This window comes from Falco biarmicus, chromosome 15 (genome assembly GCF_023638135.1).
Source record: "Falco biarmicus isolate bFalBia1 chromosome 15, bFalBia1.pri, whole genome shotgun sequence".
Classification (NCBI taxonomy): Eukaryota; Metazoa; Chordata; class Aves; order Falconiformes; family Falconidae; genus Falco; species Falco biarmicus.
The window spans coordinates 2037118-2060856 of NC_079302.1; the positions used below are offsets into that span (position 1 = coordinate 2037118).

A 23739-nucleotide genomic window follows, 5' to 3' on the forward strand; every position below is an offset into this window, starting at 1 on the left:
TGCAGCAGGCTCTTGCCCTCAGCTGTGCAGGGAGGGTGGCACAGCCCAAGGCAAGGCTGTGGGCAGCGATGCGTGGGGCTCTGTATTTTTTGGAGAAACATGTCTTTTGTGGTTAGTTTGCTCATTAGTGAGACACAGGCTGGCAGAGCTGGTCGGTGAGGGAAGCAGGGACCGGCTCCATGCGGCCAGTGACCACGGGGCTTCTTCACAGCAGCCTCAGCCCCCACAGAAGGGTTCAGCTGGTGAGCTCCAACATGGACCGGCCGGAGCAGCTCCCACTCTGTGCCGAGATCACCTTGAGGAGCAGAGCCTGTGCCATGCTCTCCCAACACCAGCCCCAGCACTGCCAAGTGCCACTGTGGGGCAGTTAATGATTACCACTGCCACCTCGGGTCCCCGCTCCTGCCCTGCCCTGGCAGGAGGGAGCGCTGGAGGCTGGGAAGCAGGATGCTGCTGCTGCTGGTCCTGGCACTGCTGGGACCCGCCAGCTGCCCCAGGACTGAGCCCCTGAGTGGGTCCAGCCAGGAGCCCCTCTTCCACGGGGCAGATCGGTACGATTTTGCTATTGTCATCCCTGCCGGCACTGTGGAGTGCTTCTGGCAGTTTGCACACCAGAGCGGCAGTTTCTTCTTCAGCTACGAGGTGAGTGTTGTGGGACGTGCCATGGGGAGCTGGTGGTGTGGTGCAGCGGCCGATGGGGTTGGGGACTGGCCGTGCTGGATCAGTCTAGTGTGGTGGCTCTGCAGCTGGTCCCAGCTGCCCCCTCCGGGGGTGCAGCCTGCCCGGCGGTGGGCAATGCTGCGTTGCCTTAGTCCCGTGTGGTGGGCTGGCCCTGGCTGAGCGCCGGGTGCCCACCCAGCCGCTCTGTCACTGCCCGCCTCAGCCAGGCAGGGGGGAGAAAACATAACAAAAGGCTCGTGGGTCGAGATAAGGACAGGGGGGTCACTCGGCGCTTACTGTCACAGGGAAAACAGATTTGACTTGGGGAAAAATAGTTCAATTTAGTAAGCAGAAAACCGCTTTTCCCCCACCCCTCCCTTCTTCCTGGGCTTAACTTAATTCCCGATTTAATTTCCCAAGCGGGCAGGGGACGGGGAATGGGGGTTATGGTCAGTCCATCACACGTTGTTTCTGCTGCACCTTCCTCCCCACACTCTTGCCCTGCTCCACCATGGGGGAGACAGTTCTCTATGAACTTCTCCACTGTGGGTCCCTCCCACGGGCTGCAGCCCCCCAGGCACAGCTGGCCCCAGCACAGGTCCCCATGGGGTCCCCAGCTGTGCCAGCAGCTTGCCCCAGCCTGGGCTCCTCTCCCCATAAGGCCACAGGCCCTGCCAGGAGCTGCCCCAGTGCGGGCTGCCCACGGGTCACAGCCCCCGCCAGGCATCCCCCTGCCCCGGCATGGGGCTCTTCCCGGGCTGCAGGTGGGGATCTGCTCCCCGGTGGGCTCCGTGGGCTGGGGGCACAGCCTGCCTCGCCGGGGGCTTCCCACGGGCTGCTTGGGTGCTGTGGTGCCTGGAGCCCCCCCTGCCTCCTCCTGCACTGACACTGGGGGGCTGCAGGGCAGCTGCTCTCACATAGTCTCTCCCTTCTCTCTTGCTGGCACAGGTATTTTTTTTCCCCCTTTGTAATATGCTATCCCCGAGGCGCTACCACCATCGCCGATTAACTCGGCCTTGGCCAGCAGCAGGTCTGTCTCAGAGCCAGCTGGCACTGGCTCCATCGGGTGTGGGGGCAGCTTCTAGCAGCTTCTCACAGAAGCCACCCCTGTAGCCCCCCCGCACCAAACCCTCACCACGCAAACCCACTACTCCCTGTGACCAGGCCTATGTGTGGAAGGAGTACCCATGGGATGAAGCCCACGTGCCCGGCTGAACTCCAGACCCTCTGCCCCCAGGGCAGAGATGGTTTGCCTTGCGTGGGGAAAGTCCTTGGTCAAGACAGGGAATGGTTGCAGTCACTTGGATGCTTCATCTCAAGGACTGTGCCTTTTTAGGCAATTTCCATCATCAATCCCATGTATTTTTTTAAATACCTGTTTTACAACCACAAAGCAGCAGTGAGAGCTCCCAGGAGACACAGTGCTGAGCAGGCAGGGCTTGCTCACAGGCTGCTGCAGGGTGTCCCGGCACTGCGGGAGCTCTGCCCACCGCCAGGCTGGCTGGAGCCCATTGCACAGCCCTTGGCTCTCCTCCGAGCCACAGCTGGAAGGCACGCTGAAGGACTCGGGCACAGCCCTTTCTGCTTGTCCCCACGCTCCGGCCCCTTCCCGCACGGGAAACTGCAGCCCTTTTATCTCCTGTTTACACTAGGCTGGTTGAAGGAGTGAGGCACGGCCGTGCCTGGTGCTGGCAGCTTCCCCCGGCTCTGTGGGAACACGGCATGGTCCTGGGGCTCGGCACTGCTCCATCTCCCACACTCCAGCAGCCAGCAGCAATGGCAGCAGCACCTGAGCCAGGCGGCAGAGAGCCAGGGTGGGCACATAGGGTGGGAGACGTGGCGTCTGAGCGGGTGTTGGGAACTGTGGGGTTCGTTTCCCAGGGCTGCAGATTGTGGGTTTTTTCTTTCCATGTAGCCGGCAGCTCACTGGAGGCTGTTCCTGGCCTCAGCTCACGGGAGCAAAGGGGGCAGCTCCCCATGGACCCCAAACCAACCCTCAGTACGGGCAGGTCCTGCCCCGTGCGGGAAGGCTTCCCTGTTTCCTGGGTGCAGAGTCAGGCTGACAAATTCCCCTCGGGTGTTTCCCGCCTCCAGGTCCAGCGGGCGACGGGGATTGCCAACAACAGGAATGTCCTGGCCACCGCGAGCGACCCCAACGGCTTCCGGCTTGGTGCTTCCCAGGACGTCCGAGGACAGATCAACTTCCTCACCAAGGAGACAGGTCCCTGCCCAGCCCGCCTGCCAGCTGCCTGCAGGCAGGAGCAGCAGCTCCAAGCCTGCCCAGGCCAGCAGGGTGGTCATGAAACCAAAGGATTAACAGTTCCTCCTCCTCCCAGGCAGAGGCCTTCATGGTTTTGAAACACTCACAGGTTTGGCAAAGAGGAAAAAATTGCATCAGGGATGTATAGATTTTGAAATGCATGCTCTTGTCTAGCTCCAGACGTCATCTGCAATAAGGCAGTGTGTACATCTTCAACATGAGCCTGCTTGGATGGCCAAACCAAACTGTTAAGAGATTAATTTTTTAAGATGATTCTTGGTTTACATGCTGACTATAGACAAGGCTTTTTATAATGTAAACACCGGATTACACAGTTCTGTTCCCCTTGGGGTGAGGACACAACGAAAAGGTACATGTGAGAGAAGTTAGTCAGATACTTAACGTAATGCTGGAAGAGGAGCTGTCTGTATTTTGTGCACCTGGGCTGCCAGTGCTTCCCAGAGCGTTGATCGATCTGATCACGCCTCCTTCCCTAACAGGGAGGATGAGGGTCGAGCTGGGGATGGGTCTGCCTGCCAGTGGCTCTTCTGCTCAGGGAACAATAATCCCTGTTTCTCTCTGCAGGTTTCTACCAGCTGTGCCTGGACAACCAGCAGAACCACTTTGGCTTTGTACAGGTATATCTCAACTTTGGTGTCTACTACGAAGACTTCAATGTGGAAAACAAGCAGCTGGAAGAGAAGAAAGAGCTGAATGACACCCTGGAGGCAATCGGGGTGAGTGTCAAGGTGACCACAGGGTGCTTGAACACAACAGGGATGGGCACGTCCTCCCAAGGGAACTGAGTGTTGCAGGTTAATTGAATGCTGAGCCCCGCGGGCAGCTCCCAGAGCAGCTCTGCCAGCCCCAGGCTCTGCCACAACCCCGCTGCTGAGCGCCCACCCCTCACCCGCAGGTCAGCATCCGGAAGCTGCAGGTCCACATCTTCCACATGTGGCGGTTCTACAACTTTGCCCGGATGCGGAAAGCAGCCGACTCCTTCCTCCTGGAGTCCAACTACAACTACGTCAACTGGTGGTCGATGGCTCAGAGCTGTGTCATTGTCCTCTCTGGGGTGCTGCAGCTCTACTTTTTGAAGCGCCTCTTCAACGTGCAAACCTCCAGCAGGCAGAAGTGCTAGCAGTGCCCAGAACTGCGGGCAGGAACCCTGCCTACAGTGCCTGGTAACTGAGCAGCTGCTCTGCCCCTTCACAGAGCAGGAGGGAAGCCGGATCCTGCTTCGAGGAGGAGGAAGGAGAGCTCCCCCGGCTCCTGCCTCCGGCTCTAGCTGAAATCACCCCGACCGAAGAAAAGCGCAATGCAATTGCCTGAGCTTTGCATGCTGGGTTGGTTTGTTACATCCCTACCTGTTGTTGTAATGTTGCAACGTGCCTTTTCTACCAGATACCCAATAAAGGAACCCCTGGCACATGCTCTGGGGACCAATGGCAGCCTGCTGCCTGCCGCTCATCCTCTGCAAGCCCAGGCAAAGTAGGTCCTTCCTTGCAAGCAGCTGCCTGCCCCATCCCTCCCTCCCTGAGCTCAGCTGTCAGCCTCTGACAGCCCGGCCCCGGACTGCGAGCTTCCCCCCCAGTCTCGTCTGCCAAACCAAATGTGGTGCTTCTCCCCTCTGGATTCACACCGCAGCGTATCGCACTGCCCCAGCAAGGCAGAGATGTGCAGCAGCGGCAAGCACTGACACACCCCACCCCCCCCAAGGCTCTGCAATAGACAACAGGCGGTCTGGGAGAAGGAACAGGCTTTATGTGATGCCAGGGGCAGGTCTGGCACAGGGGGAGCTCCTCCTTGCATTGGCAGCATGCCCCGCAGGGGTGCAGGGCTGCATGCTGGTGGCTCCCAGCCCCTCCACCCTGTGGGGGCTCCCTGTGGCTCCCTGCACCGCTGCTGAACCAACGGTGCAGGACAAGGTCCATTCTGCCCAGGAATGCTTGCGTCTTGGGAGCGCTGAAGTTCCTTTAGGCCAGCGTGTCCTCACTCCGCACGTACTCCCCAACGTCGGCTTGGTGGAACACCACAATGGCCATGGGGTCCACCTTCCGGCACTCCTGGGTGGACTTGGCAGCCACCCCAAAGCCCTGGGGAAAAGATGAAGGGGTCATGAGAAGAGAGTTTCTCCCCACCTTGTACCCACACCCCAGCCCTGGAAAGCACAGGGGCCGCGTCGGCCACTCACCAGCGGGACGTCGGCCATGGAGTACACCACCACGCCCTGGTACTGGGCTGTGTTCTCTGTGATGCGGCCCAGGCCCGACTTCAGGACGTGGTTGCCGTAGAGGAAGGACTGCTCCGAGCCGGGCTTCACCCACACCTTGTACTGCAAGGGAAGCCCAGAGCCGTGAGGGGCCGGGGGGGTCCGGCACGGGGCGGGGGGGCGGCCGAGGGGCCATGTCCCACCTTGGCGTAGGGCGCAAGGAAATCCAGGGCCGTGACGCTGAGCCGGAACTTCTGCGTCTTGGTGAACTTCCCGAAGCAGGTGCCCAGCGCCACCAGGTTGTCCCGGGGGATGCTCACAGCCACCTTCAGCAGCTTCTCGCTGCGGGGAGCGGGGGGCAGAGCTGGAGCGGCCCCCAGGGCAGAGCCCACGGCCGGCCGGTACCGGAGCCGGCCGCACGCCCCCCGGCCGCCCCTCTCACCTCAGGTAGTAGACGCGGTCGCGGTGCAGGCGGAAGCAGTAGGTGCCATCGGGGCGGTCCACCAGCAGCTGGATGTTCTCACCGATGCTGCGGGGACAGGCCCCGTGAGCCCGGCCCGGGCCCCCCTCCCGGCCCCCTCCCGCCGCGGCTCCCCGGGCTCATCTGTCCCGCCGCCCCCCCCCAGCCCGGCCCCCGGCCCCTCACTATCGTCCGAGCTTCTCGAACACCGCCCGCGTCTCCGCCTCGGTCAGCGGCCGCATCGCTCCGCGCCCCGCACGCGGGGCTGCGCCGGAACCGGAAGCGGCGGACCCGGAAGCGGCGGACGCGGAAGCGGCGGACCCGGAAGCGGCGCGGCGGACCACCGGGACGGTCCGGCCAGAGCGGCGCGATGGCGGCGGCGGCGGAGGAGGCCCGGTTGCTGGCCTGGCTGCGCGGCCCGGCGGCGGCGGGGCCCGGCGGCCCCGAGCTCTCCGCCTACGTGGCCGAGCTGGCGGCGCTGGGGCTGGCGGAGCTGGGGCGGGAGCCGGCGCGGCTGGCGGCGGAGCGGGCGCGGGTGGGGGCGGAGACGCGCCGCCTGGCCTTCGAGCACTACCGGGCCTTCATCCGCTCCGCCGAGTGCACTGGCCGCGCCGGCCGCGGCTTCGGCGGCATCGAGAGCCGCCTCGGCAGCCTGCTGGGCCGCCTGCCCGCCCTCCAGGATGCCTGCCGGTGCGGGGCCGGGGACCGGGCGAGGGCTCGGGGGGGACCGGGGTTGGTGGGGGCCGCGGCGGGGAAGGCACCGGTGGAAACGGGGAGGAGGGAAAGGGCTGGGGCAGGGGCAGTCCAGCGGGCAAGGGAGGCCAGCGCGGGCTGGGCTGGAGCGGGGCGAGAGGAGCCTTGGTGCTGGGCCCAGTAAGGATCGAGGCTGACGGGGACGGGGGGTAATGGCAGCACTGGGAGGGGGCCCTGGATAGCGCTGAGGAGAGGCCAGTGTGGGTGGGAGGGTCCTGGGGTCCACTCACTGCAGGGGAGACCCTCGTGCTTACCCTGTCCCAATCCCGCAGGAATTTCATGCGTGATGCGGAGGAGATTGCCTGCAGCCGGCGCATGAACAGCCTGACGCTGAACCGGCACACGGAGATCCTGGAGATCCTGGAGATCCCGCAGCTCATGGACACCTGTGTCCGTAATGGTTACTATGAGGAGGCACTGGAGCTCGCTGCCTATGTGCGCCGGCTGGAGAGAAAGCACAGCAACATCCCCGTGATCCAGGTAGGCCCTACTCTGCCCCTGCCCCACGGCCACCCCACACCTGGCCCCAGCAGCTGAGGCCTCTCTCCCACCCCAGGGCATCGTGGACGAGGTGCGCCAGTCCACCCAGCTGATGCTGAACCAGCTCATCCAGCAGCTCCGCACCAACATCCAGCTGCCAGCCTGCCTGCGGGTCATTGGCTACCTGCGGCGCATGGACGTCTTCACAGAGGCTGAGCTGCGCATCAAGTTCCTGCAGGCGCGGGATGCCTGGCTACGCTCCATCCAGGCCTCCATCCCTGACGATGACCCCTACTTCCACATCACCAAGACCATCGAGACCTGTCGTGTCCACCTCTTTGACATCATCACCCAGTATCGTGCCATTTTCTCTGACGAGGAGCCACTCTTGCCCCCCGAGGGGCAGGCCCTCAACGAGGGGGCCATCTTCCACGGCTGGGTGCTGCAGAAGGTCTCCCAGTTCCTGCAGACACTGGAGCGCGATCTTCAGCGTGGGGTGGGCAGCCGCCTGGACTCGCTGCTGGGGCAGTGCATGTACTTCGGCCTCTCCTTCAGCAGGGTGGGGGCCGATTTCCGCGGGCAGCTGGCCCCCCTCTTCCAGCACGTAGCTGCCACCGCTTTCAGGAAGGTGGTGGAGGAGGTAGTGGAGAAGTTCCGGGAGGAGATGAATTCCTACACGCTCATTTCTACCCCATCTGTCCTGGGGGGCAGTGCCGGGGTGCCAATGCCCACGGCCCAGCCGGGGACGCTGCAGCCACCCATGGTGCTGCTGGACTTCCCGCCCCTCGCCTGCTTCCTCAATGGCATCCTCGTCGCCTTCAATGACCTACGGCTCTGCTGCCCCATCGCCCTGGCCCAAGACGTCACTGCCTGCCTGGAGGCTGCACTTGGTGAGGTGAGGCACTGGGGGAAGGAGCTGTGCCTTGTCCTGGGAGTACACAGGGATGGCTCACACTGCCCTCAGTATTCATAGGATAGAGTTGTACAATCATTTACTTTGGAAAAGACCTTTAAGATCATAGAGTCCAACCGTTAATCTTTCACTTTCAAGCCCGCCACTAAACCATGCCCCTAACTGCTACATCTACGCATCTCCTAAATCCTTCCAAGGATGGTGACTACACCGTCTCCCTGGGCAGCCTGTTCCAGTGCTCGACTGCCCTTTTGGTGAAGAAATTTTACCCAATATCCAATCTAAACCTCCCCTGGTGCAACTTGAGGCTGTTCCCTCTTCTCCTGTTGGTTGTCACTTGGGAGAAGAGACTGACCCCTGCCTCGCTACAGCCTCAACAGGCAGTTGAGTCGTAGAGCGGTAAAGTCTGGGCACACTGGTGGCTCGTGTTTAGGTGACTGTTGGTCAACACCCCCAAGTCCTTTCCTGCCAGGCAGCTTCCCAGCTGCTCTTCCCCAAGCCTGCAATGCTGCCTGGGGCTGTTGTGACCCCACTGCAGGACCTGGCACTGAGGCTTGTAGAGCCTCTTATAATCGACCTCAGAATTAACAACTCCCCAAGGAATTAACGACTCTTGCCTTTTGCCCCAGGTGACCAAAACCATCCTGGCCTTCCACCGTGCAGAGGAGGCGGCTTTCAGCGGGCGGGAGCAGGAGCTCTTTGTCCAGTTCTGCACGGCCTTCCTGGAGGATCTGCTGCCCTACCTGAACCGCTGCCTCCAGGTCCTCTTTCCCCCGGCACAGATCGCGCAGGCATTGGGTGAGACCCCAGGGGTTTGTATCTTAGGGTGGGGAGGTGGAGATGTACAGGGGGGCTGGGCTCTCCCTGCAAGACAGCTGGGTGCCATCCCACTGTTGCCACCTCTGTGGGGTTCCCGTTGCCCGCAGGCCCCCACCTGACCCCCTCTTCCTCTCTGGCAGGCGTCCCCCCGACCCAGCTGCAGCGCTTTGGCCGCCTGGGCCGCATCGATGTGGCCGCCCTGCGGGAGCCGCTGGCTTTCCTGCTGCCGGCGCTGGGCGAGGAGGAGCCGGCCCAGGAGAGGCGCCCGGGGGCGGACGGGGAGGCCCTGCCCGGGGAGCCCCTGCCGGGGCCGGAGAGCTCCCCCGCGGGGGCCGCGCTGCCTGGCATCTCAGCCGGCACGGGGTAGCGGGGCCGGGCCGGGCGGTGGCCCGCCGCCCCCCGCGCCCCCCGGCGGTAGCGGGAGCCCCGCTGCCCCCCCTCCCGCCGCCAGGGGGCGCCCCGCACCCCCGCCGCGCCCCAGCTGCGCGCGCAGGCGACCCCCATGGCGGCGGCGCTGGCGGCGGGGCGGCGGCTGGCGGGGCGCGCGCGGCAGGGCCCCCCGGGCCGCGGCTGCGGGGACGCGGCGGGCTGGGCCGAGCGGGAACGCTCGTACTGGCGGGCGCTGCGGCGGCGGGTGCTGGGCCCGCCCGCGCCGCCCTTCGCCGCCCCCTGCCAGGTGGGCGCCCCGGTGCTGCGCGCCGCCGCCGCCGCCGTGGGCCCCGAGCGGCTGGGCGGCCCCGAGCTGCGGCGGCTGGCGGCGGCGCTGGCGGCGGGGCTGCGGCGCTGGCCGTGCCTGGGGCTGAGCGCCCCGCAGCTGGGCGTCCCGCTGCGCGTCTTCGCCGCCGAGCTGCCCCCCGCCCGCTGCCGCTGGTACCCGCCGGCGCTGCGCCGCGCCCACCGCATCGAGCCCTTCGCGCTGCGCCTGCTCGTCAACCCCGCGCTGCGCGTCCTGGACTCGCGGCTCGTCACCGGCCCCGAGGGCTGCGCCAGCCTCCGCGGCTTCTCCGCCTACGTCCCGCGCCACTGGGCCGTCCACGTCTCCGGTACGGCCACCCGCCCTGCCTGTCCCACCCCCCTGCCCTGCCTGTCCCACCCCCGGCTCTACCTGTGCCCCCTGCCCTGCCTGCCCCAAGACCCCGGCCCTGCCCCCGGATAGGACACCACACCTGCCCCCACTCTCACACAGGTCCCCCCACTCTCACACAGGCCCCCCCTTCGCTGCCCCATTACCGCCTGGTCCCCTCCCCGCCCCCCCCCCCTGCCCCCGAGTCCCAGCCCCACCGACCCCGCCACTCTCCTGGCAGCAGGCGTGGACGAGCACGGGAAGCCCGTGAGCTGGGAGGCGACGGGCTGGGCCGCCCGCATCATCCAGCACGAGATGGACCACCTGGATGGGATCCTCTACATCGACCGGATGGACACCCGCACCTTCACCAACGTCAGCTGGATGGAGCTGCTGGACTGACGCAGCCCACACAGGCTGTCCCACTGCCCGTCCCTCCGGAGCAGAGCCTCAGCAGAGCGCTGGGGCCCAGGACTCATCCGGCATGGTGCTGAGCACCCCGTCCTTACCCTGGCAAAAGAAGCAGCGAAGAGCCACGGCCACGAGGGCTCCCACTCGGTTTTATTGCAGCCAATACACACTGTGGATGCAGCATGGCTACCGGCCCTTCCTGCCCGCTGGCTCCCCAGGCTGCCCTTTGCACCTGAAATCATTTTGTGGGTCTAGGAACAAGACTGGCTGCGCGGGGGGGGTGATGGGCGGCAGATCTTCCTCTTCAAGGGGATGTTTGAGAGCCAGGGTTGTGGCATGCGCAGCAGCCAGGGCGCAAGGCTGGCACCAGGATGGGGCTGAACTGGGCCTGGGGACTGCACGGGGGGACGTGCGGTGCTGGCTGGGGGTGGGTGGGGTAGGGGGGGCTGGGCTGGGTCCCCCAGTGCAGTCAGAGCCTCAGGTAGGGGCCGGGCACCTGCTGAAGCTTTTGGATTGTTTTTATTGTCATATAAACAAGACAGAACCCAAGCAGCATTAATTTAAAAAATAAAAAAAAAAAGAGCAGGAAGAAGAGTGGGGCGCACCCAGTGGGAGCACCTGGCCACCCAGGCCATGCTCGGACACAGTCCCCCCCACCCCCCCTCCCCGTAGTGTCAGCCCCCCCGGGCCATGCTCCCAGTGCCTGGCCAGGTGCCAGTGTGATGGGGTGGACAGTGAGTGGAAGATGAACCTGTTTGGCATGGCCAGCAGTGTCGGGGCTGGGGGGGGGGGGGGGGGGGGGAGGGGCACAGCAGGGCCCTGCCAGTGTGGCTGCCCCAACCCCACGCTCACCCACCCCGGCTTTTTAACCTTCCTGTCCAAAATCCTCCGTGAATTTCTTCACCTTCAGGAGATCATCAGCGTTGACGGTGGGGCGGGTGGTGGCCAGTGAGCGCAGCATGTCCGACTGCAACACAAGCAGGTGGGGCAGCTGAGAACAGGCGCTGCTGGGGGGGAGGGTGACACCGGGTAGGGACCCCCCCCACAGCGCAGGCAGCTCTACCCATCCCGTGGGTGCTGCCACGGGCTGGGTGCTGGCACCGCTGCCATGCAGCAACACTGGCTCTGCAGGTGGGAGCTGCCTGGAGGAGCCCAGGCCCTTCCCCAGCACCCAGGCCTTCACTGGGGGCTCAGCACCCTGCAGGGGGACTGGCAAGCGGGAGACTCCCCACCATGGGGAGCACAGGGCTGTATCCACCCACAGGAGCTGCAGCCCTGGGCCCGGAGACAGGCGGCTGCCTGGGAGGAGGGATGGAAGTGGCAGAGCTGGGGCTGCAGGGTTGCTGTGCTGGGGCCAGCCTCCACCCCGTAAGCTGCCGCAGTGGCACTAACCATGCAGACGATGGGCTCCATCAGCTTGTCACTGGGCACCTCCATCCAGGTCATCTCAGTGGCACCTGGGTCACCAGGCGAGCACGGTGTCAGCAGGTCATCCACAAAAGCACCAGGAGTGGTGCGGGAGGGACCACGGACCTGCAGCAGAGCCGGGCAGCATGGTGCTCAGTGGGATGGTAGCCACAGCACCAACACCAGCCGCGGGACCGCCCCTCCCCACCCCCCCCAGAGTGGGTGGACCCCCCTGGCCGGGGACAGCCCCCTGCTCACCTTCTTGAAGTGCGTTGCTGACTGGACTTTGCGGACAGGCTGCATCAGGGCATCCCGCACGATGATGCTGATGTCGGCCCCCGAGTAGCCGTCTGTCTTGCGGGCCAGCTCCTGGATGTTGGCGTCTGTCAGGCAGTGCGGGGTGTTGCCCAGATGGATCTTGAACATCTGGGCCCGGGCTGCCTCCTCGGGCAGTGGGATGTAGATGCGCTTCTCAAACCTGAGGGTAGTGCAGGCAGGTGGGGGGGTGAGCCCCACACTGCCACCCTGCCGTGGATGCGGGTCCGGGAGCTGGAGGACAATCGTGTCCTGCTCACCTTCTCCTGATGGCCGAGTCCAGCACCCAAGGGATGTTGGTGGCACCCAGCACCAGGATCCCATCGCTGCTGTTCCCCACACCTGCCCAGGGACACAGCAGGCAGACAGCTCAGAGCAACCCGCAGGGAACGCGGGATGCAGGCGTCTGGCAGCTTCTCCCACCCCAACCCACTCTGTCCTCTCCCTGGGGACCCCGCACCAGTTCATCCCACTGGGGAAGCCCCACACACCTTGCATCTGCACCAGGAACTCCGTCTTGATGCGCCTCGCCGCCTCACTTTCGTTCTCATTGCGGGAGCCGCACAGCGAGTCCACCTCGTCGATGAAGATGATGGAGGGCTTGTGCTGCCTTGCCAGCTCAAACAGGTTCTTCACCAGCCTGGGAACAAAGCAGAGGACAGGGTACCCCGCTCAGGGACCCTCCACAGCACCAACAGCACCCAGAGCCCGTGACAGCCCCAGGGCAAGGAGCCACACATGCTGCCAGCTCCTCCTGCCCCTGCCCACCCTGGGAACCCTGCACTGGCAGCCAGGTGACTTCCATGCCAGAAGGGCTGTCCCTGGGCTGTGGAGCATCACGAGGGCCTGCACTCTCCCCTGCAACCCTTTATCTGCGTTAACAGTGGTCACTGATGCCGGTGGCTCCTCTGCCCCAGCCACAGCTCTAGCACTGCCAGTGCAGCCAGCGGCAGCAGCAGTCATGCACCCCTGCTGCCAGCTTACTTCTCGCTCTCTCCCAGCCACTTCGACATCAGGTCGGAGGATGACACAGAGAAGAAGGTGGAGTTGTTGGCTTCAGTGGCCACGGCCTTGGCCAAGTAGGACTTGCCGGTGCCAGGGGGCCCAAAGAGCAGGATCCCTCGCCAGGGCGTGCGCTTCCCTGTGACAGAGGCCAGTGTCACGGCTCCCCAGTCCCTGTGCTGGCCGGATCCGCATGGGCCCACAGGGGCACGCATCCCTGCTGCTCAGGGTCACCCCCCCAGCACACGTTTGCTACAGCTGCCACCTCATGGCACTTCCTCCATGGGCAAGCAGCAGCTGTAGCACTGCCATGACCCTCACCAGTACTCACCAGTAAACAAGTGTGGGAACTTGATGGGCAGGATCACAGCCTCCTTCAGAGCTTCCTTGGCTCCTTCCAGGCCGGCCACGTCACTCCACCGCACGTTGGGCTTCTCCATCATGATGGCACCTGCAAGGAGGTTGCTTTGCTCACATGGCCCCGCAGAGATGGGCACCATGCTCCCGATGTCTGACAAGAGCTGGGTGAGCCAGAGCCCTCTTCCCTCCCCACACCTCCATGCCCCCCACCCCAACCCCACCGCCCCTTGGCACAGAGGCCAGTTTGCAGGCTAGCAGACCCAGCAATGTGCCCCTGGGTCCCAGTCCCATAGCTTGTCCCCCTCCCCACAGCCACCCCTCGTGATGGCTGTCTGGGAATCCCTCCACTAACCCCACAGCCAGCCAGCCAGCACAACCGTGCCGCCACAGCTGCCGCAGCCCCTCACCCATCAGCTGTTCCTGCAGCTTCTTCTTCTCCGGGTTTTCGCCCTCGCTGTCACTGTCACTCCTGGGGAGAGAGGACATGGGTCAGGAGCAGAACTGGCCCTGGTAGGGCAGCAGGGTCCTGTCGGCTCCACCGCCAAGCCGGGGGTCCTCACACCCTCACGCACCCCTTGTTGTCATTCTGGGACTCTTTAACCGGCTTCTTGCCCTGCTTGTCCTTGCTGCGCAGGTACTCCTTCAGCTTCTCCGCCCGGTCCAAGTACTGCATGCACTTGGCCCGGATGCTCTCCTTCGCCTTGTCACTGTGCGCTTCATCTGTGGAGACCCCCAGGCATCACCCATGGCCCTATGCCACCGCTGGCACCCCCACGGCCCCCTCTGGAGCCCCCCGCACTGTGGCAGGAGGACACCAGCCCCGCCTCACATTTGATGGCATGTAGGAAGCACTCCACGGCGTGCTGGTACAGCCGCAGCGCCTCCTCATAGTTCTTGGCCTTGTCCTCTTCGGTGGCTCTGGTGACCAGGTCGATGGCTTTCTGGTGGGGGAGCGTGCAGCACCGTCAGCCGTGGAGCGGCACCGGGGCTGGAGCTGGATGAGGCCCTTCCCCACCACGAGGGAGCGCCTGCTCCCACCGGGGCGGCCAGCGGGAACCTTGGCCCCAGTGGGCCAAGGCCTAGCTCCTTCCCCACCGCCCCAGCCGGGCACACCGCAGGACGAGACCACCGTAGCGGCGCCTGGCACCGGGGCAGGGTGAGGCCTCTCCCCAGCCGGCACCGGGTGAGGCCCGCCCCTCGCCGGCACGGCACCGGAGCAGGGTGAGGCCCGCCCCGGCCAGTACCGCACCAGGGCCGGTGAGGCCTCTCTCCGCCGGCACAGCACCGGGGCAGGGTGAGGCCTAGCCCGGCCGCACGGCAGCGGCCCCGGAGCGGGTGAGCGCTGCCCGGCGCGGCCCGGGAGTGGGGCAGGGGGGCCCTGGCAGCCCGCAGCCCTGTACCTGCAGGGTGGCCGCTGTCATCTCATCGCCCGGTGCGGCCGCTCCTGGCGCGGCCCGGCCCGGCGGCGGCGGCGGGGCCCGAGGGACCGCCCGCGACTGCGGCTCTGCGCCAGGGCGCCCCCTGCCGGCACCCGCCGGCGCCCCGGGGCGGGACCTGCCGCGGCTCCGCCCCCCGCCGCGCGCCTCCGGGGCGGCACCGCACACACGGGGGCGGGGCGTGTGTGTGTGTGTGTGTCTCCCTGTGTGTGTCTGTGTGTGTCTCTGTGTGTGTCTCTGTGTGTCTGTGTGTGTGTCTGTGTGTGTGTCTGTGTGTGTGTCTGTGTGTGTGTGTGTGTGTCTGTGTCTGTGTGTCTGTCTGTGTCTGTCTGTGTCTGTGTGTCTGTGTGTCTCTGTGTGTCTGTGTGTGTCTGTGTCTGTGATGCGTGTGTATGTGTGCACTTCCCTGCGTGTGCACCCGTGCCTGCATATACCCCTACGTGTCTGTGCACTCCTACGTGTGCGCTCCCCAGCACATGTGCACCCCCGCAGCCGTGCCCAGCCCGGGTGCACCCACATACACCGACAAGCCCCTGTGGTGTGTGCACCCCTACCTGTGTGCACGTGCACACCCCCACACCTGCCTGTACGTGTGTGTGCACCCACAGACCCGCAGGCACACGTGTATGCTATGCGCGCGCACACACACATATGGTGTGCACCTGCCCACACAGTGTGCACACTTGTACCCACACACGTGTGCACACCCACACGCAGAGCACACATGTGCCCAGTGTGTACCCACACACAGCCACGCGTGCACACCCGGGGTACATGGGACTGGGATCAGCACTGTCTGGGGGGCTCCCTGCCACTGCCCCCAGCCCAGCCTGCAGGTACCTATGCCCATCGATGACCCCCCCACTCCCCAGCAGAACTAGGCCCCTGCCCCAATCCTCCCCCCCAGGCTCTCCCCAGTACATCCCAGTCCTTCTTGTACTGGATGCCCAGTGCTGCCCACCCACTCCAGTAGGCGCACACACACACACACACACACGCACCCACCCCCCCACCCCCCCAAGAGAGAGACTCGGAGCCCCCAGAAATGGCAATCTGATATAAATAGCGATTTACAAAGAATACAAAAATAAAGGGTGGGGGTGGTGCTGGGGGGAGGCACCGGGGGGTCCAGCAGCTGTAGTGCTTGTGTGCAACCCGGGACCCCCCTAGGACCCCCCAGCCAGCACAGCCCCCCAGGAAGCAGAAAAATGTGCAGAGAAGTTTGGCTGGGGGGTAACAGGGCTTCAGCCAGGAGGGGACAGCCCCGTCGGGGGGGGGGAGGTCCTGCTCCTGCCATGCCTGGGACCCCCACCACCACCCCAGGGTGTGGGAGCTGCCCCCCCCCGAGGAGTACAAAAAGCAAAAGTGCATCAATCCACACATCCTGCCCCAAATGCGGAGGGGTCGACCCGCAGAGCAGCTCCCGGGCAGGGGGGGCAGAGGCTGCAGTGCTGGGGGGCAGCACAGCTGGGGGGCAGCACAGCTGGGGGGCAGCAGCCCGTGGGGCTCCCCAGGCAGCCCAGCCCCCACCTGCCCAGGGCAGCACAGACACAATAGTTGTTTTCTGGCTTTGGAAGGTTTGGGGGGGGAGGGGGGAGGGCCCTCCCGGGTGGGGGGGTTGGTGCAGCTGGTGGGGGGACAGCCCCTTTTGTACTCTTCAGCGCGTCGAGTAAGACAAGAATGTCCCCCCCACACCCTGCGCAGGGCACTGGGACCCTGCGCTGCAGCAATGGGGGGCCGACAGCCTGAGCTCCAACCCATGGCCGGGGGGACACAATGTGACCCCCTTTGGGAGGACCCCAAGGCGGGGGTGGGGGGCGCACTGGCTGCCCCAGACACAGCTGGGGGGAGCACCTGGGGTCCCCCACACGTCAGGGCTGGGCTCACCCCACCCCAAGGCACAGTGGTGAGATCAGTGATGGCTTCAGGCCCGAGGAGGGGGGGTTAAAGCTGGTGCCTGTGCCCTGGCCCCCCTGGCACTGGGGCAGGGGGGAGGCCAGGACCACCGGTGTGGAGCAGAAGGGCTCACCCCCCCGGGCAGCCATCCTGCCACAACCCTGGCAGCTCTCAGGGCTGCCAGTCTGGCCCCAGCAAGGCACTGGCGGGGCAGGAGGGGCATGGGGCCCCTCCGCTGGTTTGTGGTGGGGGGAGGCGGGGGGCCGGGGCCCCCTACGCCAGCAGCCCCATGCGGGTGACTTTGGCCGAGAGGAAGGTGTGCAGGATGAAGACGATGGGCTTGGGGCAGGAGTGCAGGTCCAGCGCCTGGGGTTGGGGGAGGGAAGATAGAGAGCAATGTTAACCCCCCACCAGCATGCCAAACCCCACGGGGGGCACTGGGGGGGCTCCCAGCTGGGGCTGGGGGCTCCCAGCCAGTGCTACCCAGTGATACTCAGCAGCCACGATGCTGCAGAGATGGGGGGGAAAGCAAGAGCCACCCCTGGAGGACACACACCCCCCGCCATAAATCGGGGTGGGGAGCCCTGCTGCCCACTCCTCACCAGCTCGCCCTCAGGACCCCCAAAGTCCAGGTAGAGGGTCCTGATGCCATCGTCCGCCGACATCTTCAGCCTCTCGTAGGGGTAGCGGAAGAGGACACTGCTGCCCGGTTCCTCTCGGCAGATGGTGAAGCCGCCCTCGTAGTGGATGGAGAGCTGGACCTCCTGCCCGCCCAGCGTGCAGCCTGTGGGCACGGGCACGCTCAGGCCCCCCCCCGGTCACCCAGGTCCCACCAGCCCAACCAGCAACCCAGCAGGGGACACCTGCAGCACCACACTCACCCACAGTCACCTCCTTCATCAACTCGGCGGCGGCGTGGCAGCCCTGGACGAGGACACGCGTCCAGGAGGAGAGGTCCCGGTGGGTTTCCACACGGAAAACGTGCATCTCCACGCCCTGGCGAGAGCCCGTCCGGGTGGCGAAGGTGAGCTCGCAGCCCAGTGCGGGCGAGCGGCGGCCTGAGCCTGAGTGGACCAGCCTGGGGACAGGACAGGACACATGGACAGAGAAGGGGGTCAGGGGTGCAACGGCAGTGCCAGCACCATGCTGCCCCATGCCCATTGGTGTTTTGGGGTCTCCCCACCCAGCTCTGGTGAGAGGCAGAGCTGGATGTGGCCAAGGGGTGCTGGTACCCAGCAGCCACAGGTGGGCAGAGCCAGCCCCCCAGCCCACCTGGTAGCCACCAGCGGGTAGCTGTGGCAAGGGGAAGCCCAGGCATCCCTGGTCCAGGGCATGCCATCATACAGCAGCAGGTCCTTCTCCGTCACCGCCATGAGGACCGGTCGCCACTGCTGCCGCCCTCCATCCAGGCGTGCCTGCACGAGACACGAGCGCACGGTGAGGGGCTACTGGCATCCCGCTCCCCACACCCACAGCTGTGCCAACGCCAAGCCAGCGGCTCTGCGTTGCCAGGCTCTTGGCAGCATTATGCAAAGCTGCGCAAGGCGCTGCCGAGGGTGGCCATCCTGGAAAGCTGGGCCGCCCCAAGCTCACCACCGTGCCCAGGCAGGCTGCGGCTCTCAGGCAGTGAATTCATGGAAGAGCAAGGAGGTGACAAGCATCTCCAGCTGGGAATCCCGGCGGGAAACGGGACTGAGGGCACAGGAAGCGCGGCCTTCGCTGCAGCGCAGCTGGCCGGCTGGGGAGCAGCAGAGCCCGGTGGCACGGCTCTCCAGCCACGCAGCTGCAGCCACCGCCCCAGCGGCACGGCTGTCCCCAGGGATGGCGCTGGGCAGCAGCTCCGGCGCAGCCCCGGCGGCACATACCTGCTCAGCCAGCCAGGCGATGTGCTTCACCTCCCTGCCGCCGGCCACGGTGCCACCGGTGCCCAGCATGGCGTTGAGCTCGGCCAGGACCTGGGGCAGCAGGGCGGCGATGTTGGCGTGCAGCGCGGTGAACCAGGAGTGTGCTGTCGCCGTGTCCTTGCAGCGCAGGATCAGGGTGTTCCGGCTGTCCGGCGAGTGCAGCTCGATCAGCCTGCCAGGGGACACGGTGCTGGCTGGGACGACGGTGGCACCCAGCTGAGCATGCCCGTGCCTGTGCCCAGCCCAGCAAACTGGCCGCACTGGTTTGGGGCTCTGGCTGTGCTGGGAAGCCACCAGTACAGTTTGGTGTCAGCCCTGCCGGCAGGCAGAGCCAAGGGGATTTGCGGGCCCCCCCTTCTGCAAACAGAGGAGGCTGCCAGCCATCCTGGGGGGACACAGCATGGCACAGCCCTGGACAAACCCCCCCAGCTTCCCTCGCCCAGCTCACTGGGGCAGGCGGGAGGTCACAGTCACAGCAAGGGGAAGCCCTCAGCCCTGTCTGGGGGGGTCTGCAGGGAGCAGCTGCTGGGTTTGGGGTGGGAGGGGGGCACGGGCAGCCCCTGCCCTCACCTGTTCTCCAGGTCAGGCATGCTGAGGTTCCTGGCAGCGAAGCACATCTTCAGGGGGATCACCTTGCGGTCACGGGGGCACTGGTGCTGGGGGGAGCCCGAGTCCTCACTGCCGCTCAGGCTGGGTGACTGCGGGGCAGCCCCCTCCCACGGCAGGTCCGACACCAGTGAGGGCTTCTTGATGTAGGGGGTCACCTCCCGCATGAACTTCACTGTGGGGTGGAGGGGACATAGGTTAAGGGCAGGCGGGGGTCCTGTGCACCTGTGCCGCAGCCCTGCGCCCCACGGACGCTCTGGCCACAAGGGGGGGCCTGTCCCCCGCAGCAGACAGGGGGTCTTGGCCAGCCCTGGGACCTCCCTGAGGGGCACCAGCACAGCCCATGCCCCATGGAGCTGAAGTCACCCCCTGGCTGGCGCTGCAGGTGGAGGGCAGCAGGAAAGGGGGCACAGCACCCCTGGTGGGGCTCGGGGACCAGCATGGCCCCGAGGGTCTCACCCTGCCCCGGGCCAGAGGTGCCCCATGCAAAGGACAGGCGCTGGCGGCGCATCCCTGTGTCCGACACGGCCGTAGGAAAGGGAAGGCGGCAAAGCACAATGGGCCGGGCGGGAGGTCAGGCTGCAGCCCATCCTGAGCCGCTCTGGCTGCAGGGCTGACAGCGGCCAAGTTTCCAGCGCCGCAGGCGCCGATAGTGTGCTGACCCTGTGTCGCCCGCGCCTGCCAGCGCCTGCCAGCAGCCTGCCTCCGCTCCCGGCGGGGCGAGGAGGGTTTGCAGCCAGGACATCCCGGCTCCACACTCCTCTCCAGGCTGGGCAGGAAGGAAGGAGGCATCGGCTCCGATTCCTCCCGGACCATCCCTCCCCGAGCACCACCCAGCCCAGCTGAAGCAGAGCCCCGGCGAGGTGCCAGCACCCTGGAGCCCAGCCCAGCTCCAGCAGGGCGAGCGGGAGCCGTGGAGCCCGCTTCACCCAGCCCACGGTGCTCCCATGGGCTGCACCAGCTGCCACGCTTGGGAAAAGCCAAGGCATTCGAGATGTCAGGGAGCCACGACGTGCCAGAGCGGGGATGAGGCTGCATGGACAGCACACTTAGCAAGGCAGGAAAGCTGCAAGGGAGAGCTGATGGCAGCCTGGGACACAACACCTGCAGCCGGTGCTGGACCCCCACCCACCCGCCACAACCCCCCCAGACTCAGCTCCCTGGCCGGCCGCGAGGAGCAGCCTGCCTGCGCCGAGCCCCGGCAGCACATCGCCCCGGCAGCTCATCGCCGAAGGAGGGACATGCTGGGAGCAGCAACGTCCGCACCCCTAAGGCAGTGGAGAGTTCAAATCAAACTAAAAAAACCCAAATAAGCTGTAATCTGCTGTGAGGCAGGTGCCCTGCTGCTTGGTGACAGCATCCGTGGAGCCAGCACAATGCCACACCACGACCAGGCCACCACTTTGCTGGAGCGGAGACATCAGCAGTGGGGCCTGGGGCCTGCACTTGGCCAGCCACCGGTGCCAGACCCCACGGTGCTGGACCCCACAGCCCCATGGGCAGGTGCCCGCTGCAAATACCCCCACCAAAGGGGCTGACACCTGTCTGCAGCACGGGCAGGGGGATGCAGGCAGGGATGGGGAATGGGCAGGCCGGCCCCCGCCCTCCTGCCAGATTTGCTGAGCTGAGCAGTGCAGTGGCACGGGGACATGCTGCCACGAGGCGCCTGTCCTTGCTGCGGGCAGCAAACGAGTTAATATTAGCTTCCCGCCGCACTGATCCCAGGATTACCGCTGTCCCGCGCACCCCTAATCCTGCTGCCTGGCCAGGCAGGGCAGGGCAGTGCCGCAGGCAGCGGCAGCTGTGGGAGCTGCCACCCCTGCTGCTTGGCAGCTGTTTACCAGATGTGGACAGCTGCCTCCAGCACTGGCCAGGAGCCCAGCACCCTCCCAGCCAGCCCCCGGCATGGCTACAGCCCACGGTGCCATGACCCCATGGTGCCACTGCTGACCTACACCGGGGCACGGCCACCATCTCTGCAAATGCCAGGCGTGCCGGGAGACCCCCGGGGGGGCAAGAGGCCGAGCCAGGCAGCTGGTGCTGCGGCAGCCCAAGCGCCATGCCAGGGTGCTGCCGAAGAAGTGTGGGCTCAGCGGGGCTGCAGCCACACTAGCAGCTCTCGGCAGTGGTGGGGACCAGCCGGCTGTGCCAGCTCACCCCGGCACTGAGCAGACACACAGGACCGTGTCTGCCAGCGGGGATGGCGGCAGAGCCGGCTGCCTGCACTCGGGGCATGCAACCAGGGTGCAGTCAGGAGCACAGAGCAGCTCACATTGGCAGGCGCGAGGCCGGTGCCAGGGCAGCGGCACCTGCAGCCGTCCCTTCTGCTTCTGGGCGGCCGGCGGCCGGCACGCAGCCGCCCCAGCACAGCCGCTGCTGCCTCGCCTACGCGCTCACCACAAAGGAAACCCGGCTGCTGCCTGCACCCCTCGTCCAACCTGCCGCAGGAAGGCGGCTGCCCTGGCCTCACGGCAACGCCAGCTTAGTGCCGGCCTCACCGGTGCTGAGCCCCCGTGCACCGGCCAGATGGTGACAGTCCATCTTCGGGGCTGGAGCCCCCTCCTGCCACTGGTACCACGCTCCCGGGGGAAACCCCAGCACGGTTTCCATACATTCTCACATGGGTCGGCTCTTGCAGCTGGCCTTCCCCTTTGCCAGTGCCGGGCCAGCCCGTGTGCCCGCCGGCCGGTGGCCCTGCCCGCACCTCCCGGCAGGGGCAGAGGGGCTCCCTTCCCCCGGCGTGCCGGAGTGTGCCTGTGGGCACCCTGGGAGGAAGGCACCTGGCACAGGTCCCTGTGGCCAGACTCAGTGGCCAGGGCGGGGGCTGCCAGCCCCACCGAGGTGCCAGCGCAGGGGTGGTGCTCCCGTGCTCCACCGCCAGCACCGGGTCCGGCAAAGCCCAGGGCACCTGCCCGGGAGCCCTGCCTGCCTCCAGGGGAGCAGTCACACCTCCAGGGGCTGGCGAGGAGGGACAGGGTGGGATGGCACAGTTGGGGTCTCCCCCAGCTCCTCTCCACAGCCCGCAGCTGCCAGCCGGAGGGCCCTGCCAGGCCGTGGGGCAGCCGCAGCCCCGGAGGGAAGGGAAGGGGCGGCTGCTGCGGCGCCTGTGGCGGAAGCGAGGGACAAACATGCCGCAGGGCCGGAGCTCCGGCAGGACAGGATCAAACAGCCGGGTGGCACAAGACAGCAGCGGGGGGAAGGAGGCGAATCCAGCACGGTGTCCTGTGGGGGCTCTCACCGCCTCCGATGGCGGCCCCGACCCGCCGGGTGTCTGAGCACCCAGCCCAGCACCGCAGCTCCGCCTCGGCCCCCGGCATGGCCGAGCCACACAGAGCCCCCCAGTGCCAGTGGTGGCTGTGCCAGGGAGCCCACCCGCCTGCCCTCGTGCTGGTGCAGCATGCCGGAGCCAGCAGGCGAGCGGGAGCGCCCGTCACTGGGGTCAGTCCAGCCCAGCCGGGCAGAGGGAGCAGCCCCATGCACCAGGGGACAGATGGCATTGCCAGGACACCAGGACGGCGTGTGTGGCAACACAGACCCACATGGGCCACCTTGGCCCATAGCACAGGGGGGCTGGCGTCCTCCCGGCTGCCCGGGGCATGGCACCCCATGGCACAAGCCCTGTGCCACACGCCGCCGGGCCAGGTGCGTCCTGCCTGAGCTTGTCGGGCTGCCGGGAACAGGTCGGGCAGGAGCTGGTGGCTCTGCCAGGCCAGTGCCAAGCCAGCTGTGCCGCGGGCATGGAGCCCACAGGGACACGGGCAGATCCCCAACCGGCCCCCCAGGCCACAGCCCTTCCTGGGGACTCGGGGGGCACAAGCACCCACCGCGGGCGCTTCGACCTCTGAGAGAGGGGACACCCTGTGCTGGAAGGACATCTCAGCCAGGGGATCCCAGCTCTGTCCCAGGGGACCCAAGCTGTGTCCTGGGGGGCATGGTCAGCAGAGATGGCCCGTCCTTGTCCCCAGCTGGGAGGAGTCCCCATCCCCAAGCAAGCAGGACGCCCCCAGTTGGGGAGGGGACACCCCTGGTCCCTGTCCCCATGTCAGGGGGGGGACACAGCAGGCTCAGAGGTTTTTGGGGAGGGGGGTCCCACATACCGTGAGTGGGGTGAGCAGGGTCCCGCAATCGGAGAAGGGACCCGAGGGGGAAGGTCTGGGGGCCCCGTGACAGCAGCAGGAGAGTATCGTGGGACTCGGTAATGGGGCGAGGGGTGGGGACCCGAGAGAGGGAGGAGGGAGCACCGGGCGCCGGTGAGGGGGTTAAGCGGTACCTTCGAGGATGACCTCCCTCCCAGCTCGCTTCAGCGCCTGGACGGCTTGGTCGTGGGTGGCATCCCGGAGATCGACGCCGTTAACGGCGAGGATGGCGTCGCCCAGACGGAGCGCCCCGCTCCGTTCCGCCGCCAGCCCCGGGAAAATACGGGAGATAAGCACCGGCATCCGATTCTCCCGACCTCCCTTGATGCTGATACCGAGCCCTCCAGCCTCCGCCTTCACCACCCGCACCCTCCGCACGCAACCGGGCGCCGCCTCCGCGTTGCCGTTAACCACGCCGTTAAGCACCGCCGTTTCACCGCCTCCCGGTTCCGCCGTCAGGCTCAGCGCTTCCCCGCTCAGCTCCGCCGCCACCCGCACCCAGCGCTCCCGCAGCAGCAGCTCCAGCAGCCCCGTTTTACAGGCGCGAGTCCACACGGCCATGCCGCCGCCGCCGCCGCGCACCGGGAGAAGAGGCGGGACTTGGCGTGGAGGGGGAGGGGCCCCGAGTGCCCGCCCCCGCCCGCAT

At 66.2% G+C, this 23739-nt stretch overlaps 5 protein-coding genes across 7 annotated transcripts; 2 read left to right on the forward strand and 3 right to left on the reverse strand.

The window, feature by feature from the left end:
* Positions 1-181: 181 nt before the first annotated feature.
* TMED6 (transmembrane p24 trafficking protein 6) lies at positions 182-4371 on the forward strand. Its single transcript, XM_056361237.1, has 4 exons — positions 182-642; positions 2755-2881; positions 3506-3657; positions 3837-4371. Exons 1-4 carry the CDS (start codon positions 448-450, stop codon positions 4059-4061), a joined length of 699 nt encoding a protein of 232 aa, XP_056217212.1. The 5' UTR covers positions 182-447; the 3' UTR covers positions 4062-4371.
* Positions 4372-4664: 293 nt separating this feature from the next.
* Positions 4665-5929, reverse strand: NIP7 (nucleolar pre-rRNA processing protein NIP7). The gene is made up of 5 exons (XM_056361238.1): positions 5779-5929; positions 5575-5661; positions 5336-5474; positions 5115-5255; positions 4665-5016 (listed from the first exon to the last, which is right to left on the reverse strand). Exons 1-5 carry the CDS (start codon positions 5832-5834, stop codon positions 4897-4899), a joined length of 543 nt encoding a protein of 180 aa, XP_056217213.1. The 5' UTR covers positions 5835-5929; the 3' UTR covers positions 4665-4896.
* On the forward strand, positions 5900-10188 carry COG8 (component of oligomeric golgi complex 8). 2 transcript variants are annotated; one of them, XM_056361225.1, is made up of 5 exons: positions 5900-6282; positions 6618-6825; positions 6902-7720; positions 8368-8536; positions 9865-10188. In XM_056361225.1, the coding sequence occupies exons 1-5, from the start codon at positions 5963-5965 to the stop codon at positions 10020-10022; spliced, it is 1674 nt and encodes a 557-aa protein (XP_056217200.1). In that variant the 5' UTR covers positions 5900-5962; the 3' UTR covers positions 10023-10188. The 2 variants fall into 2 exon arrangements, with proteins under 2 accessions (XP_056217200.1, XP_056217199.1); XM_056361224.1 differs by lacking the exon at positions 9865-10188 and adding an exon at positions 8698-9045.
* On the reverse strand, positions 10161-14664 carry VPS4A (vacuolar protein sorting 4 homolog A). Its single transcript, XM_056361235.1, has 11 exons — positions 14516-14664; positions 13945-14056; positions 13688-13835; positions 13523-13584; positions 13087-13206; positions 12738-12894; positions 12245-12393; positions 12014-12095; positions 11697-11916; positions 11424-11564; positions 10161-10998 (listed from the first exon to the last, which is right to left on the reverse strand). Exons 1-11 carry the CDS (start codon positions 14534-14536, stop codon positions 10897-10899), a joined length of 1314 nt encoding a protein of 437 aa, XP_056217210.1. The 5' UTR covers positions 14537-14664; the 3' UTR covers positions 10161-10896.
* A 930-nt stretch (positions 14665-15594) lies between these two features.
* SNTB2 (syntrophin beta 2) lies at positions 15595-23696 on the reverse strand. Of its 2 annotated transcripts, none has more exons than XM_056361234.1 (7): positions 23228-23696; positions 18922-19132; positions 18313-18523; positions 17720-17862; positions 17329-17525; positions 17050-17211; positions 15595-16813 (listed from the first exon to the last, which is right to left on the reverse strand). In XM_056361234.1, exons 1-6 carry the CDS (start codon positions 23652-23654, stop codon positions 17060-17062), a joined length of 1341 nt encoding a protein of 446 aa, XP_056217209.1. In that variant the 5' UTR covers positions 23655-23696; the 3' UTR covers positions 15595-16813; positions 17050-17059. The 2 variants fall into 2 exon arrangements, with proteins under 2 accessions (XP_056217209.1, XP_056217208.1); XM_056361233.1 differs by having other exon boundaries at positions 17050-17231; positions 23228-23695.
* Between the last annotated feature and the right edge of the window lie 43 nt (positions 23697-23739).